At 42.9% G+C, this 18,878-nt stretch overlaps 1 protein-coding gene across 4 annotated transcripts in view; it reads right to left on the bottom strand.

Annotated features, from left to right (window-relative positions):
• LOC122930493 (caspase-1-B-like) overlaps nucleotides 1–18,878 on the bottom strand; it is a 57,488-nt gene that overhangs the window by 14,339 nt on the left and 24,271 nt on the right. For all 4 annotated transcript variants that reach the window (XM_044283937.1, XM_044283938.1, XM_044283939.1 and 1 more), the window contains exons 4-8: nucleotides 16,255–16,302; nucleotides 13,797–13,861; nucleotides 11,516–11,695; nucleotides 5,496–5,751; nucleotides 3,366–3,497 (exon numbers count right to left, since the gene is read on the bottom strand). In XM_044283937.1, the coding sequence (XP_044139872.1) occupies nucleotides 3,366–3,497; nucleotides 5,496–5,751; nucleotides 11,516–11,695; nucleotides 13,797–13,861; nucleotides 16,255–16,302 (681 nt within the window). The remainder of the gene's footprint in view (nucleotides 1–3,365; nucleotides 3,498–5,495; nucleotides 5,752–11,515; nucleotides 11,696–13,796; nucleotides 13,862–16,254; nucleotides 16,303–18,878) is intronic.

The following is an 18,878-nucleotide window of genomic DNA, read 5'->3' as shown; positions in this document are numbered from 1 at the left end:
AATGCTAGAATAGCATTACTATTAAAATGCAATGCACTAGAGGGATAGTACATTGCATTTTAAAAACAATCAAAATACTGTCTGTTATAGTCTATAGTCAATTGTGGGACTATTAAGTGGTAAAAAAGGGGGGGAAAAAACACATTTATAAAAAAAAAAATAAGCTTTTTTTTCCATTGAAAATATGCTTTTCAATTAAAAAAATTGCCCAAAAAAATCTCCCCCATATGTTTGGCATTGACGTGTCCGTAAAGACCCCGACTACAGAAATATCACATAAATTATCCCCTACATAAAAAAAAAAAAAAAATGAATTGGTAATTTTATTCTTAGTTGCCACCAATTAAAAAGCATCATTTACTCCAAAATGATACCAATGAAAAATACAAAAACATTGCTTTAAAAAAAAAAAAGTGTTTTATTGCAAAAAAGTAGTAAAACGAAAAAGAAAAACTATATGTATTTGGTATCTCTGTAATTGTATTGACCCAGAGAATAAAGATATTATGTTATTTATACCGAAAAATGAACACCGCTAAATTTATAATGTAAAAATGCAGTGGCAGTATGGTTTTTCCCATCTCCCTCCCAGAAAGAGTTAATAAAAGTTAATCAGAAAGTTATGTGTACCCCAAAATGGCGGCATTAAAAACTACAACTTGTCCCACAAAAAAACAAGCCCTCATAAATCTAAATGGAAAAATAAAAAAGTTATAGCTCTTGGAACGCGACAATGCAAAAAGGAAGAAAAACGCTTGGTCAGTAAGGCGCAAAACAGGCTGGTCACTAAGGGGTTAACAGTGACCTTCGCAGTGCCCGCCCCTTTAACAGTGACCTCCACAGCACCCTGCCCCTTTAATGATAGGGCTACATGACGACATGTGTCGCGCGACATTTTGTCTCAACAATTTTTATAATGATAGGCTATGGTGTCGCACTGCAACATGTGACATGCTGCGAAACGACAGTTGCAAAAAATCCATCCAAGAATGTCACATGTCGCAGTGCAACACCATAGACTATCATTATAAAAATTTCCACGCGACATTGGTGTGACATCAATGTCGCACAACACATGTAGCAGCGTAGTTGTGCCCTATGTGTCGTGCGACTTATTGTCGTCGTGTAGCCCTAGCCTAAAGCTGACCTACAGCAGTGTAGAAAAATGGCTGGGTTGTTATGGAAACCTGGAGTAAAACTGTGTGTATGTGGAGCCTAAGGGCCTGCGAGCTTCTATTGGCTGATAAAGGACATGTGACCGTGTGTATGGCAGTTGGGATATGACGTGTTCAGTGATCCTGGCTGCGACAGGTGTCGCGCGACCATTGTGTCTGTGTAGCCCTTGCCTTATTCTGTAGTATAAATGTTCTCCTGTGCAGAACACTAGGGTTTAATTAGGTGCTAAACTGGCTAAATTCTATAACCGTGTTGTGGATGCATGTATGTTGTTACAGTAACTGCATGCACTTTACAACTGCATCCCATCTGCGCTGTGCGCCGGCACCCTAAAGGAGCCCCTTCACTCCTAATCCGCTACAGCATCTCGTCCATACAGGCAGCTGTGCTTCATTCTGCAGCTCAGTCCTATGGGAGCTGGAGTTCCACCAATCAAACACTAAGGCTAGGTCTACACGACGACATTTGTTGTGCGACAAAAAGTCGCGCAACATTTTGTTGCACTAATGTCGCGCGACAATTTTTATAATGGCAGTCTATGGTGTCGCACTGCAACATGTGACATGCTGCAACTGCGATGCGACAGTCGCAGAAAAATCCATCTCGAATGGATTTTCTGCGACTGTCGCGTCGCAGTATGTCGCAATGTTGCAGTGCGACACCATAGACTGCCATTATAAAAATTGTCGCGCGACATTAGTGCAACAAAATGTTGCGCAACAAATGTCGTCGTGTAGACCTAGCCTAATAGACTATTCCTAGGGCTCATGGACACGGCTGTAGTTTTGGTCTGCATTCGATCCGTGTTTTTAGCAGATCAGATGCGGACCCATTCACCACAGTGGGGACGCAAAAGATGCGGACTGTCCACATCCATACGTCCGTTCCGCAGCCCTGCACAAAAATAGAACATGCCCTATTCTTGTCTGTTTTGTGGACAAGGATAGGACATTTCTGCAGGAGTAAAAAAATGGTGGCATGCACTCGGACAGTATCCGTGTTTTGCCGATCTACAATTTGCGGACTGCAAAATACTTGCGGCAATATGCATTAGCCCGTAGGCTGGGACTACATGGCAGCATGTGTTGCGTTACATTGGAACATCACATCTGACTGTCAATTAGGTCACAATGTGATACGCAACATGCGCAAAAATCCAACATTGTTGGATTTTTGGTCAAAGGTCACAAGTCGCAGACAACTTTGCTGTCATAGACCACAATGCAAGCTTAATGCAACTGTGACTTGTACGCAATTTGGCTCTTTACCGCTAAATCACATCTCTAAAAAAAAAAAGTCGCACAATAACTAGTTGCAGACAAATTGCAGAGATGTTTTTGGTCACATGACTTTTCGGAGACTTCCCATTGCGGGGCACATATTTAGCCCCTGCCTAAGGTTAGGCCGTAAATGTCTGACTTTGTGAAAACTGGAAATCTTCCTGGAGGAACACGGTAACGAGACTAGTTGTGTAACCCTATGGTTAACCCAGAAGTGATGCGCCTGCACAGGCTGTCCATTGCCCCAATGTGTTTCAGTGGGTTCTCCTAAGGATTTGGCTACATGGTCATGCAACATTTTTTGTAATAATAGTCAATGGTGTCACAATGTAACTTACTGCGGCTGCAATGCGACAGTTGTAGAAAATCCGTCCAAGTCGTATTTTTTGTGACTGTCGCAATCACAGCATGTCACTTTGCAACACCATTAACTATCATTACAAAAAAAGTTGCGAGAATGTTGCAGTGTAGCTCTACCCTAAAAGAGGGTTATTTTGTGTTACAATGGGTAATTTGGTTCCAGAAACATATAGATAAGTGTACTTGGCTCTGAATACCTGTATTTTATTAAACATTTATGGGGTCACTGCTCTTTATACCCCTTGCGTTGGTTCATGATGCGCCTAAGTTATGTAGGGGTGTCAGCCTCTGCATAACTTAGGGGCATCCACCGCTGACCTTAATCTACGGCAGCTTCCTTGCTGGGGTAGATTTGGATCATTTTCTACGCCTAAAACAGACGTAGAAAGTGAAAGGCCACACCGTCCCCTTTTTTAGACCTGGTGTAAGCGAGGAAGTCGCAGATTCATCTGCAAATCCACTTTGCGACGGAATCTGCGGCAGATGTATGCCAAAAATTGGCGTATATCTAATAATAAATGACCCCCTTAGTGCTAGTAATTTGTATACCTGGTGTTGTTGAATAGAAGCAGATCAAGTCCGTCTCCTTCAGAATCATGCGCATACCATCATCTTCTAGGTCTTCTTGTTTGCTTGGGGACGGCTGAGAACTGTCACTGACCAATTGCCGGCTTTTATTATCTGCATAAAAATATTTGTTTCTTAGTCTGAAATATTCGCTTTTACCTGTACAAAAGAGTATTTAGCCCTAGGTCACATACATTCTTCCTTAAAGAGTAACTAAACCTTTACATAAACTTTTAAAATGTTGTCCCTAGTGCCCTAATAAAACTATCTCTAATATACTTTATTTATTAACCTTCTATTTATTACTACACTTTTCCCTCCCTAAAGCGCACCGTTCCCTGGAGCGCTTATAACTCAGTTCTCTGTACACCGCTGTACGGAGTACATTTTATCAATAGGGCCGCAGCAGCGCTGAGAGTAAGGGCAGGAGTGAACATTGCTGCTCCTGCCTGTGCTCCCTGGACGATTAGTAACTCTTGGCATAGCACATGGATACCCTGTGCCAGGATTATTTAAAACTGTTTTTTTTTTCTTTTTAAATTCCTGAAATGTATGCTATAATCCCTAGAAGTGCTGCAGACTGGCCTAGGGAGGTTACTTAGATAATAAAATGTGCTTCATGTGTTTATCAGCGTGCCGCACTTCTGTTCAGCTCGTCATTTATCCTCCTGGAGGTGGGTGGGACTTGGGTAACATTAAAGAGTAACTAATATGAAATTATGCTTCACTATTGGAGCGTTCTACATACTCCATATAGTTACGTCGAAGAAAAAGAAGAAAGAAAAAAACGAGGCGTTTGGATTGGTCTGATGTGCCTGCATTATCACCTGCGCCCGTGAGTATAATAATACGAGTGTTGTTAGCATTGAGTTACAGTGCTTCACTATCAGTGCGATTTCTGATATCCCACAGGAATATCTGGTGGAAGAGGATACTTGTGGGACCTGATGTTTTGCCTATATACATTGAAGTGGAAGATTTGAGCTTAAAGAGGTTTTCTCCTGATTGGATAGGGAACGCGTGGTTCCACGAAACGCATTGACTGAATTGTGAATTGTGCCCACTTCACTTTTGGGACCTGCAGCGGCAAATCTTTGTGGCAACGTACTGGAGTTTTAAAGTTTGATTTTCTTTCATTGTTGTAACCGTACTGACCTGGAGAATGAAGATAACAGGTCAATTTTACCACATAGTGAACGGTGTTAAAAAAATAAATAAAAAAAACCTTTGTCAGAATTGAGTTTTTTTCCCCAATTCTACCCCATTTAGATTTTTTTTCCCCACTTCGCACTACATTGTATGCAACTGTAAATGACGCCATTAGAAAGTACAACTTGTCCTGCAAAAAAAAAGCCCTCATAAGGCTATGTGAATGGAAAAATAAAAAGGTTAGGACTATAGCAAGACGGGGAGTGAAAACCAAAAACGCTAAAGAAATGGAAAATCGAAGGGTCCTCTAAGGGTTAAAAATAAAACTGTGATATTTTTTGCTGACACGTTCCCTTTAAATGTGGGCCACTCTTTACAAATGGCACAGGATTAATAAATGTGGGAAAGTATGTTATTGTGGCCTTCAAAGAGCGATGGAAGCCTGACGGAGAAGAACGAGCAGAAGGTTTTTCAATGCTGACGGGTGTGATCTGTGACATAAAGGACCTCTTGTCCCATCACAATGTGGACAATGCAGCATGTGTAATATATGGGTGCTTTTAATGCACTCCCTATTTTCTCTCCAGCGTCATAATAAAACGTATTTCTTAGGGCTTGTTCACACGACCGTACCGTGTTCTGCGGCCCGCAAATTGGGGATCCGCAAAACACTGATGCTGCCCGTGTGCCTCCTGCAATTTGCGGAACGGAACAGGAGGTCCATTATAGAAATGCCTATTCTTGCTCGCAAAACGGACAAGAATAGGACATGACTCATAATTTTTGTGGGCCCATGGAACGGAGCAACAGATGAGGACAACACACGGAATGCTGTCCGCATCTTTTGGGGCTCCATTGAAGTGAATGGGGCCGCACCCGAGCCGCAAGAAATGCGGCTCGGATGCGGACCAAAAACCACGGTCGTGTGAATGAGCCCTTAAATGTTACATTCCTTTAACTTACGTCCTCGACAAGCCTGGATAAGGATTATTTTTGGTTTATCCCGCAGTCCTGGGCAGTTTAGGTTATTGAAGGTATCATGGATAGCATCAACATGGACGTCACCGGTCAATCTTTCCTGGCCTTCTATGTATTCTCTTTTAAAATCGGTCCCATAAATGATGTTTCTTTCTCCATGAGACATAAAAACCAGGAAGGTGCTGTCCGAGTCTTTGTGATCACTGCGAGCAGCAAAAGTCTTCATTGTGGCTTTCATCTCCTAAAAAGTAAAAAGAGAACAAGACAAATAATGTACTCTCATTCAACTGCACCAACTCCAGCGCATTCACATCATCGCCAATAAAAAGCTAATTATGTTTTAGCAAAACATTATTACAAAATGGACGCACTTTATAGAATATTTGGTGGTTTACTTTTTTTTATACTGTATATGACAAGATAAGTACAGCATAAGGCCTCTTTCACACTACCGTATGGCTATTTCAGTGTTTTGCGGTCCGTTTTTTTGTTTCCGTTCCGTTTTTCCGTATGGCATATACAGTATACAGTAATTACATAGAAAAAATTGGGCTGGGCATAACATTTTCAATAGATGGTTCAGAAAAAAAAGACATTTCCGTATGTGTTCCGTTTTTTTGCGGACCCATTGACTTGAATGGGGCCACGGAACGTGATTTGCGGGCAATAATAGGACATGTTCTATCTTTCAACGGAACGGAAATACGGAAAACGGAATGCATACGGAGTACATTCCGTTTTTTTTGCGGAACCTATGAAATGAATGGTTCCGTATACGGACCGTATACGGAACGCAAAAAACGGCCCGCAAAATGGAAACAAAAAACGGTAGTGTAAAAGAGGCCTAACTCAATGAATGACATGGATTTTATGACTAGTACCAGCAAAGTGGATGAGATTTTAACAAATTTCATCTGCACACCGTGGTAAATTTCCACAACCAAATCTGCACATGCAGAACCCGAGACCAGCGTACTTGCAGACTGTTAAAGGGGTTGTGTCACTTCAGTAAGTGGCGTAAGTTGCATTGTGTGCATAAGTTAATACAAGGCACTTAATAATGTAATATTATCCATATTGCTTCGTTTGCTGGCTGGATTCATTATTACACTCCTGGATTCAATGGTTACGACCACCCCGCAATCCATCAGCGGTGGCCACGCTTGTGCACTATAGGAAAAGTGCTGACCGGGGACTGAGGGAGCGGACATAGGCTAGTGCTTTTTCCTATAGTGTGTAAGCACAGCTACCGCCGATGGATTGCAGGCTACCATACTTTATACAACAATTGCCTAATAATTTGATTATTTTAAAATTTCTTATCACACGAGTTTTCAAAATATTGCTTTTAGAATTAGTGACTTTTAAAAATACCTTTATTTGTGATAGTGCGGGTATAGGTATGTATATACCAACAAGTGTACTACAATTCAAAAGGATTATATATAAATTTCTTTTGATAGGGGAGTAGTGACCCCTAGACTTAACATTCACTGGTGACACATTACTGTCTATAGGCTTAAAGGTTCTAGAAAGACGCCAAAAAAGGACAGAGTCTGAGAGAGGGCAGGGCAGACACAAGCTTACCCTATCGGCCCTATTATCTGCTCAGCCCAGGGTCACCCCCTGATGGTGGGGGTTCCCTGTCCCCGAACCTAAGACTATTAAATCCCTAGATTGACCCTAACCAGGGAAGAAAATTAGATACATACCTATACCCGCACTATCACAAATAAAGGTATTTTTAAAAGTCACTAATTCTAAAAGTAATATTTACCATACTTTATACCACCACGAACCATAACCCCGGGAGTAAGGCCTCATGCACACGTCCGTATGTATTTTGCGGTCCGCAAAAAATGGATCTGCAAAATATATGAATGATGTCTGTGTGCACTCTGTATTTTGCGGAACAGAGCAGCTGTCCCCTAATAGAACAGTCTTATCCTTGTCCGTAATGCGGACAATAATAGGACATGTTGTATTTTTTTGCGGAACGGAAATATGGACATTCAGAAACAGAATGCACACGGAGTAACTTCCGTTTTTTTTGTGGACCCATTGAAATGAATGCTTCCGCATATGGTCTGCAAAAAAAAAACAGAACGGACACGGAAAGAAAATAAGTTTGTGTGCATGAAAAACTAATATTTTTTCCGCGGACCCTATACGGAAACCATTCATTTCAATGGGTCCTAATTTCCGTTGCGCAAAAAAATAGAACATGTCCTATTATTGTCCGCATTATGGAAAAGGATAGTACTGTTCTATTAGGGGCCAGCTGTTCCGTTCCGCAAAATACGGAATGCACACGGACGTCATCCATATTTTTTGCGGACAGCAAAATACATACGGTCGTGTGCATGAGGCCTAAGAGTGGTGTAATGTTCTCTTGTGAAGGACTCTTCATGGCGTTGCCCATGTGGTCTACAGACCAGTCTCTGACTATAAAGTGGTAATAATTGCCACATCGATGAACAGGAGGCATCACACAAATCATCCCACATGACTTAAAGACAGTCATGGGATTTAGCCAGTTCCCTCCAGTCACCGGCTGAATCCCGATCCGGTGCCCTGGCAGCAGCAGGGCAGCTGGAGATGTTCACTTCCATTCGCGCACCGAGGATAGTTTAGCTCCTTAGTTGGGTGGTATGTGTGTGTAGTGTATATACAGTGTATTTATGTATGTGTACCATGTATATGGTGTATTTATGTGTGTGTACCATGTATATGGTGTATTTATGTGTGTGTACCATGTATATGGTGTATTTATGTGTGTTGCATACATATGGTGTATGTATATGTAAACATGTGTCATGATTCAGCGTGTCCACCGTTGAGTAGGGAACCTGTTATTAAAAATTAAAGAGGACCTGTCACCAAAAATACAATGCAATCTGAAGGGGGGGGGGGGTTATCAGCTATCTCTTGTGTTCACTTATACACACGATGCAGTCAGTCACTGATAACTCCTCCTCCTGTTCCGATAGCTGTTCACAGGAGGTGGAAAACGCAGAGCTATAAATGTATAAATTACAGGTTTTACTGAATCTTTTCACACAAAACTATATATATTAATCTGATCAGCTCCTCCTGTGCTATAAGATGGTGGTGTCAGATTGCATTGCATTTTTTTGTTACAGGTCCTCTTTAATCCAATTTTTGAGCCTTAAAGGGACACTGACAGGCCCTATAAACATATTTCGATATTCCGGGATCTGACAGGATCGGGGAATGTAAGAGCCGTCCAGCGCAGTGAATAATAATGAGCTGGGCGGCGGTAGGAATCGACAGTTGGGGCGCAGCTGGGCACGAAGGTAGGAGAAAAAACGCCCCATGGGCACAAAGGAATGTGATTGACAGATGAATATAAAGTTGTTTTTACATGGTTTACAATGCGGACAGGGGGTAAATACACTTTAATAGACCTATGACTGCATAGGAATATCAAAATATGTTTGTAGGGCCTGCCAGTGTCCCTTTAATGTGGCTAAAAAACATTGCTTTCAGTCTGGCTTTCATGCCCCTCCCACTTGCCACAGATTGGAGCTAGGTGCTTGAAAATTTGATTATCTGCACATCTTAGCGACATCTGCTATTTCCTAGATGTGCATAACCTTACAGCTTGTCCTTCTTGGTGTTGCAGTTTCATTGTTAAGCGGTGTATAATGAGTAGGGTGGCCAGACATCCAGTTTCAGACCGGACAGTCCAGTTTTTAGACTCCTGGTCCTCCGTCCGGCTCAAGGCCAGGCCGGCCAGAAGTCTTCCTTTTTTGCGGTTATCGGCAACTCTGTGGCAAGGGGCACTTTAAATCACTCACAGTCTCTGTCACATGATCTGGATCACTGACAAAATCGCTGACTGACGTCACACACAGAGCTGACCTGCAGATCCGCACCAGTCAATTCAGGCGCGGAGGGAAGGGAAGTGGAAGACAGACTCTGAGGAGCGCTACCACTGCCAGCCGAATGTGAGCGCAGCTGCGCAGGTAGTCGTAGTAGCTTACTGGCGAAGACTGTACTGTTGCTGTGGCCGGGCCGGGGAGGGAATGGAAATAGATTGCTGAAACTGAAAGGGGGGAAGTCTGCTGTGAAACTTCAAGTTGAAAGGGGGGAAAGACAGTCTGTGAATGGCTACTGAAGGGTTTTATTATAACTACTGTAGGAGCAAAGAGGGGAATAAATAACTACACTGAAGAGGGTACTGAAAGGGGTTAATAAATACTGTGAATGGGGGACTGCTGAAAGGGGGGAATAACTACTGTGAATGTGGAACACTTAAAAGGGGTTAATAACTACTGTAAATGGGGGACCGCTGAAAGGGGTTAATAACTACTGTAAATGGGGGACTGCTGAAAGGGGTTAATAACTACTGTGAAGGCCTTTCACAGTAGTTATTAACCCCTTTCAGCATTCCCCCCTTAACAGTATTTATTAACCCCAGCAGTCCCCCTTCACTGAATGTGGGCGTGTCTTCACAGAGGTGGGGCGTGGTTTATCGGTTTGGGGTGTGGCCGGTGAGGACCAGCTTTCTGGGGTGAAGTCAGTGGCCACCCTAATAATGACGTGTGCACCAGATGGTGTCATGCATTATCAGATGAGGCCAGGGCATATAATGTACAAAATTACATGATTTCATTTTACAACAAATTGGTTTTAATTACACAAAACTGGAAACCTTTTTTTAAAGGGGTTATTTCATGACAAACATTCACAGTCCACAGAATAGGATACGACAGCATAGGGGATAGGCTGTACTCGGCTATTTCCAGCTGTTTCATACAGTGGATAGGTGATAAGTATTTGTCATGGGAAAACCCCTTCAAGGGTGTAGCTCTACAGGGAATTGTAACACTGCATACATAACAGAGGCCCCATAGGAATGCGTTAGACACAGTATCACATTATGATCTTTCACAATTACAATAGTGTGATACTCACACTTTTAGTCCTTTTGTGGCCCTGGCCTACCATACCTTCCATCCATCTAGGGACAGTCCTGGTTTTGGGTGGCTGTCCACCGTCCTGGGAGGGCTGAGGTATGTCCCGATTTCCACTGTATCTGTGTCCTGAGGATGCAGATACAGGTGAATAATATAGTGAAGCAGGGTGACATCAGCTCCCTGCTCCACCATTTGCCAGCCTGTACACTCCCCAGCAGGCAGCACAATGCAGTGATGTTAACGCGCCTGCTAAGCAGGAGAAAGCACAAGATGGGGAACTATGGGTCTCTGTTCATCAGGGGAATGAGGCTAGGTGATTATTACATTTTTATTTTATTAATACTATAGGGGCTTCACTATTTGAGGGGACGCTAAGGGGGCAGCACCATTTTAATGGGGCACTGAGAGGATAGCATCATTGTGGGGGAGGCACTAATGGGACAGCACTATTGTGAGGGGGCACTAAGGTGACATTTTACTGTGTGAGGACATTAAGGAGGCATTCTTCCTGTGACTGAGAACTAAGGGGACATTGTACTGTGAAAAGGGCACTAGTGGGGCATTCTACTGTGGGGAAGCACTCAGGGGTCATTATTGTAGGGGCACATTCTTATTGTGTGTGGGCGCTAAGGGAGCATTCTGCTGGAAAGGATAACTAAGGGAACATAAGTTTTGTGTAGGGGCACTTACAGGGCATTCTTACTGTGAGAGGACACTAAGAGCGTATAACTATTGTGTCGGGCATTAAGAGGGCATAGCTACTGTGTTAGGTCACTAAGGGAACATACTACTGTGAAAGGGCAGAGATGAGGGCAACAAGAGGGCATTCTACTGTGGGGGGGCATAAGGGGGACTGAGCGGGATTAGGTGTCTGTAGTTCATTTGGGGCATGGTTTGGTTTTAAAAAAAACAGGCCTCAGTGCACTATGCAGAATTCTGATCTTGTTCCTCCTTTGGCTTTTCAAAAGTTGGGAGGTATGCCTAAAGCAGTTATTAGACTATACTAATATAGACTGTTCTCACTCTTATGTGCTGTATGTACAGCTATATACCAGTCCTTACCTCAGCTGTCAGATTAGTTTCGAATTGTACATCATAGTCAAATCCTTTTAATAGTTCCCCCATTCCGTCAATGTCAAAGTTTGCCCCTTTCCGCTCCGTAATAGTTTTATCATTAAACTTAATATTGCAAATAATCAAAGCCAAGCGTTTTCGGTTGCCCTTCTGTCGTATAGGATATATCTAGAGGAAGAAACAAAAACATTTATCGCTGAATATTTCCATAATCCCATTGCTTTGTATAAAAGAAAAAAACTGGTTATATTGCAGTGATCTTCAACCAGTGGCTTCAGCTGTTGCACTAATCCCACTCTTGCTTAGGGTGCCCGTAGATGGTGCAGGTTCTGGTAATTAGAGGTAATTTGCATAAAGATCCTGCGGCAGGGCCGCACTATGAACGGGCACCCCTAGTGTTTTCTCAGACCGCCCACTGGTGTATACTGTTTGGATGTACCATCAATGTCTGATCGGTAGGGGTCCGACTAATGTGACCCTGTCAATAATGTAGGTATCGTTTCTTTCTTAACAAAATAAATGTGCAAGTACACAGCCATCACAGCTCTTGTCTTTCTTCTAGTTTTACCCCTCCCCCCCTCCTTATGGAAGTCTCCTATGGAATTATTAAAGAAGCTCTCCAACAAAAAATGTTATTCTCTGGCCTGTTAGGAAGGTATGTGATTTAAATTAAAGGGAAGGTAATCTTCTTACCAGTGACTGTATTTGTGAGTTATAACCTCCCTTCTGGGCCTCAGCTGTGTCATGTGACTGACACTCTGATCTCCAACTGACACAGTCTCTTATGTGTGAACTGGAGGTCAGTTTTTCTATTTATGCCTATGAAAGTGACTTCCTGTCCACACATAAGAGGCTGTGTCAGCTGGAGACTAGTTGCGCTGGTCACATGACACAGCTGAGGATCAGAGGGAGGGATAACTCACAACTACAACCACTATTAAGATGATTACCTTCACTACAAGTTACATGGTGTACCATTCTTTGGGCAGTGCGAGTGCTGATGGATGATAATCATCTACTGCATCTGTGCTTGTTTGCACCGGCCTGATTACACAGGCTGATGCAAATTTTAAATGAGAGAGGAACGATTGCTACCGAATGAGAGAGGAACGATTGCTACCGCAGTCGTTCCTCCCTCATTCTTTTCTATAGATGATCGGCAGCGAATACCTGATTACACATGTGCTGTGATAATCAGCGAACAAACGTTAATATCCCCGACCATTGGCCTTAAATCGTGCAGTCTAATAGGGTCTTTACAGACTAGATATAATACAATTTTTGATGGAAGTGTTTCTATAAAATTATCAGATCTCAGATGCATTTACATTTATCATCAATGAACCTTACATGCTAAGCGTATGCCCAAACAGTGTGTGTCTTGCTCAGCTTGTATGTTGTACACATCTTTCAGGAATTTATTACATTTACTTATTGCATTATTACTTTTACTTACGGTTTACAATGCGAGGGTGCATTTAGACTGTCACGTAGTATAGCATTCCTGCTTCAGTGTACAGGTGCCTATCTACTCTTTATACTGATTAAAGTAGACTGGCACAAGTAGAGGAGGGGTAGGTGAAATTAGGGAGTCTGACGTGTAATTATATACCGGTATGCATGAGTGACCAAATGCAGTTACTTATAGCCTCAAAAATGTTCCTACAGTTAGAACGAAGAGCTCTGAAGTGCAAACTGCTGCTCTACAAGTGATATCATTTGATTATTTGGGCATGGAGATTCTCTAATAAGCCCAATATTTATGGTTTCTAGTGGGTTTCTGAAGTTTTACATAAATTGGCAATGAATTATGACATTGAACAGTATATTTAACAGCATACTTGTACAAGGACATTTCATATGAACAGCCAAAAGACCTAGTGATATTTCTATGCTGACCAGAATCCGTCTGTGTCATGCCTAGTTGTCTCTTGTGGACTTCCAAGCCAGTGCTGAGATGTTCTATAGCTATCAAAAAATACTTAATTGATTTATACACAGACAAGTGCATTGAGTTTAGTAATGTTTCACTTATTCACATGTTGCGGTCAAACTGCCATAATTGTTCCCAACCATGACAAGACTGGGGGATGTGAATAAATCGTCCCTGACCTCTTTGGACCAAAAAATGTAATGAAAGTGAGATCAGCTCTAAACAGTATTGGTTCACGTAGCTGGAAATCTTTGGCTAATATCTACCATCATATCATGTAAAACATGCCAAACCATGACATTCATCAAGGAATGAATCCTAATGAATCAAACTTACATCTTTTTCTTTATTCATTATTTCTACGAATTCTTCGTGTGAGCTCGGTGTGATTCCGTTAATTTCTAAATAAAAAGAACAATAGATTACTTATCTTACCAAATAGTGTGGTCTGAAGTGCTGAACAAATGTAAAACACATGAACTAAACTAAGGCCTCATGCACACGACCGTTCCGTTTTTTGCGGTCCGCAAAACGCGGATCCCCAAAAAACGGAAGCCGCCCGTGTGCCTTCCGCAATTTGCAGAATGGGTGGCCCATTGTAGAAATGCCTATTCTTGTCTGCAAAACGGACAAAAATAGGACATGTTATATTTTTTTTGCAGGGCTACAGAACGGAGCAACGGATGCGGACAGCACACAGAGTGCTATCCGCATCTTTTGCGGCCCCATTGAAGTGAATGGGTCCGTATCCGAGCCGCAAAAACTGCGGCTCGGATGCGGACCAGAACTACGGTCGTGTGCATGAGGCCTAAGGGTAGGATCAGATGTGGTGACCATGCAAGTCGCTGCCGTTTATATTATTTATAAAATTTGATTGTCAATTACGTGTTTATTGATAATGGCCATGTGGTTTTGTATATTTCCCCCAATTTTTTTTTTTAATGAAGAGTAGAAAACAGTGTCAGTTTGCAGTTCTGCCATGTCTGGTCCTACACTAAGGGCCCTCTTACATGGGCCGATAGATTGTAGTAACGATCATTCATTCCCATACAGCAGAAACTGATCATTGCTGCATGTAAATGGAGCTAACCAGTGGGCAATTACTGACCATTGCCCACTGATTACATGCATGTACATCTAGCAAGGAGCGTTGCTGTATGGGGTTAAATGATCGTCACTACGATCATTCGTCCCAATGCAGTTTAATCATTTGTTGGCAGCACAACCCTGTTTACAAGAGGTGACTGGGCGCACCACCTCAGCTTTCTGTAATTCACATTTTACTCACATATTAACAAAGTGGGTGGTTTTCATTTTCTGTAAAAGACGCTCACACAAACAGCACAACCAGTGAGAAGGTTTCTTTTTAACTCAGTGAACTGGTTCTGCTTCCCTCACCGTAGCTAACCCCACTGCCATGCTCCCTCTCCCAGGGGTTTTAACAGCATTGTCACCCCTCACTTTCAGCTCTTCTCCCACAAAGTGTGACCCAAGCTCAACCAGATGCCTTCTCAAGGCTTTCCAAGGCTGGTACTGATGTGTGGAACCCCTCCTCTCTTGGCCTCAATGTGACTTGTGACTGCCTGGACCATGTGACTGACACTGATTTCCAGTATAAAGAGTAGATAGGCACCTGTACACTGAAGCAGGAATGCTACAGTACGTGACAGTCTAAATGCACCCTCGCATTGTAAACCGTAAGTAAAAGTAATAATGCAATAAGTAAATGTAATAAATTCCTGAAAGATGTGTACAACATTGTGACTGCCTGGACCATGAGAACCTTGCTGGGACACCTCTGTGCTTTCTGTCATCCTACTAACCCCAACCTCCTCCTCAATGTCTCTGTACTGATCACTATATGAGCCACGTGGTGTAGTGGTGTTGGGGGTTAGTTTACCAGCTGGAGACTACTCATTAAAGGGGTTTTCCATTTTTTCTTTTAATATTGATGACAGTATCTGATCGGTGGGCGTCCGACACCCGGGACCCCTGACGATCAACTGTTTGAGAAAGCACTGGTTCTCCTGTGAGCACTGTGGCCTTCTCTCAGCTTTTCCTAGACCAGTGATGACTTGTTCATTTGTCACGTGGCCTAGGCGCAGTTCAATTCAATAAGGCCGATGTACAGCGCTGTGCTTGGTAAGCTGGAAGAAGGCAGCGGCGCTCACAGGAGTGACGGTGCATTCTCATACAGCTGATCGGCGGGTGTCCGACAACTGCTGATCAGATACTGATGACCTATTGTGAGCATAGGTCATCAGTATAAAAATCCTGAAAACCCTTTTGATCTAGACTACCGAAAATCTGATATTTCCAGCATTAATATTAGGCTTATAGTACCTGTCCTCTAATTGCCACGTGTCATCAAGGAAAGCAAAGATTTGACAGGTCATTGTTGCTCTAGGACAGGGATGCTCAACCTGCGGCCCTCACCTATCATGCCCTGCTGTAAGCTGATAGGTGAAGGCTGTCCAGGCATGCTGGGAGTTGTAGTTTTGCAACAGCTGGAGGGCCGCAGGTTGGGAATCCCTGCTCTAGGAGATACGCACCACCAGAGGTTTGTGCTACTTATTCCCCTGTCCTTGCTGACATTAAAATATTTGCTCAGCTGATTTGGGTTATCAGGTTTATGGGGGAATAGGCTGAGATATCTGCCGTCATCCTAAGTCTATGGTCAGCATATTTATGATTGAGAATCCCCAAACTCTGTTCCCAAAAGGACTTCACCTTCCGTCAGCACACATTTCAGAAACCATTCTTCACATTGTACATTTTTCTGAATAACAATTACCTTGCTGGCTGGATTTTTCTTGTTTTGTCAGAGGGGGTTCTTCAGGTGCTGGAAAAAAAAAGAACATGATTTGTGCCTCATGTTATGGAATATTTTATATATTTTTTATAAAATTTGTCAGTGTCATAGACTGCTCCCAATGAGGAGATAATTCAGAAAGGGTTGCCACATTATTTAAAATGAATTAAGGAATGTGAACTCACTATTAACATTTGCACTTCTAGGTTTTCATGGTGAAAATATTTGATTACAGAAATTCAGGGGTAACAATCTAGTGTCGTTTATGAAGTAACATTTACCGTATATCATTTCACATGAACAGGCCATCATATGTGGAACACATACATGCCCATGTCTGATATTTTTGAATAAGGCGCTCTCTCCCCAAGGAGAGATAGTACCCCCCCAAATCCTGACTTGGGCCTCTCACGCAGCTGAACCAGTACTCTCTGTTCTGCACTGATGAGGGACCATCACCCCAAAAAACCTCTCTGCAGATTAGGTGCTGGCTTATTTAATATCCAAGTCATGTCTCAAGGCCTATTTAATGGGTCAAACATTGACTTATAGGATAGGTGCCTTACATCTGGTGACATTAGAGGAACAGCTTGTTAAGAGCTCATTTGCATCCCAGTCATACTACAAATGTATTAGTAAGCCTAAAAACACACTGTTTCTCCTCAGCTTACAACTATGTATGATGGCTGCCTACTTAGCTCACTGGTCCTGCTTCCCTCACCCTAAATACCCCTCCCTTTCCTTTTGTCAGCCCTCCTCTTTGGCTCTTCTCCCACTGTGTGGTAAAGCTGGCCATTTATTGCGGGCCATCAGTCGTTCGTTGTATCGTTTGTACGAACTATCCCAGCAGCAACATGCCAGTTTAAAAATGTAAAAAACAAAAAAATAAAATAAAATAACAGAGTCACTGGTTCTTAAGGACAATGGTGAATGATTGGACAAATTTTGCCGACCATGCCATAAACATGCAGTTTCGCCTGACAACGGCACAACTTTTCATGTATGGCTTATTACGGTACATTTTGACAAGAGTTTGTGTCAGTTTTTCAAATCACAGTCTGCCAGAATTGGCAATTCCAACCAATCTTTATCTCATGTGTATGGCCAGGAGAAGGGGAACCCACACTCCAGTACCAGCCAGCTCTGGTACATGCCTTCCCAAGGCTGGTACTGGAGTGTGGGTCCCCTTTCTCCTCCTGACCTCACTGTGAAAGGTGAGAGCCTGGACCATGAGAGCTTTGCTGGAACACCTCAGTGCCTCGTGTCATCCTGCTGTCCTCAGTGTCTCTGGACTAATCACTATGTAAGCCACGAAGTGGAAAGGTGTGGTGGTGGTGGGTTAAGTGCACTTAAGTGCAGTCTGGAGACTAATCATTTAACATGCATTATTTAAGCTAATTTAAATATCTCCAGATATTTCCAGCATTAACATTAGGTTTATAGTACTTGTCCTGTAATTGCCCGGTGTCATCAATGGAAGCAAGGATTTGACCAATCAGATTTTAGTATGTCAACCTTTGTTCCTCTAGATTAGAAGAGAAGCACAATCAGAGGTTTGTGCCTCTTATCCTCCTGCCCTTGCTCAGCTGATTTGGGTTGTCATATTTATGGGGCAATAACTCTCATTCTCAACAGTCTGCCTGTGTAAATGTTCTGTCCGTCAATCATCATTTCTGGGCAGCAGATCGTGCTGTCTAAACAGCAATCTGCTGCTCAGGAACAATGCAAAAAGCAATCTGCTGCTCAGGAACAATGCAAAAAGCAATCTGCTGCTCAGGAACAATGCAAAAAGCAATCCCTCGTCCGAATACCGTGAAGGAGATCGCAGCATGTAAATGCAGCGGTCTCCATTACTGAACGAGCAGCCAGTTGTTGGGAAGGCATGCTTCCTTCCCGACAATCGTCAGCATATTTATGATTGATAATCCCCACACTCTGCTCTCAAAATGACTTCACCTTCCATCAGCACACCTTTTAGTTTTGGCAGAGGGGGCTCTTAATGTTCTGGAAAAAAGAAAATGCATTAGTTATAGAATCTTTGAATGATTTGCATATGTCAGTTGTTATAGACTGCTCACAACGAGGAGGTAATTAATAAAGGCTTAAAGGGCTTCTGTCACCCCACTAAACCTTTTTTTTTTTTTTTGCTTACTTATAATCCCTACACTGCGATTTATGGCTACATGATCAAATTAATCATTTTGGTCCTGTAGATTTAGTTTGAAACAAGCTTTTAAAATATGCTAATTACCTTGCTACCAGCAAGTAGGGCGGCTACTTGCTGGTAGCAGCTGCATCCTCCGATCGTAAAGACGCCCCCTCCACATTGTGATTGACAGGGCCAGCGAACGGGATCGTTCTATGCTGGCCCTGCCTGTTTGCATTTAAAATCTTGTGCCTGCGCCGCGGCCGTACCTGTCTTCAATTGGCGCAGGCGCACTGAGAGGCGGCTGCTCCATCCTCAATGCGCCTGCGCCGGGTGTAGATGTGACGTCATCTGCGCAGGCGCATTGAGGATAGAGCGGCCGAGCGAGCGGCCGCCTCTCAGTGCGCTTGCGCCAATTGAAGACAGGTACGGCCGCGGCGCAGGCGCAAAATTTAAATGC

The sequence above is a fragment of the Bufo gargarizans genome, chromosome 3 (genome assembly GCF_014858855.1).
Source record: "Bufo gargarizans isolate SCDJY-AF-19 chromosome 3, ASM1485885v1, whole genome shotgun sequence".
NCBI classification, from domain to species: domain Eukaryota; kingdom Metazoa; phylum Chordata; class Amphibia; order Anura; family Bufonidae; genus Bufo; species Bufo gargarizans.
This window is presented reverse-complemented; position numbering and strand designations above follow the sequence as displayed.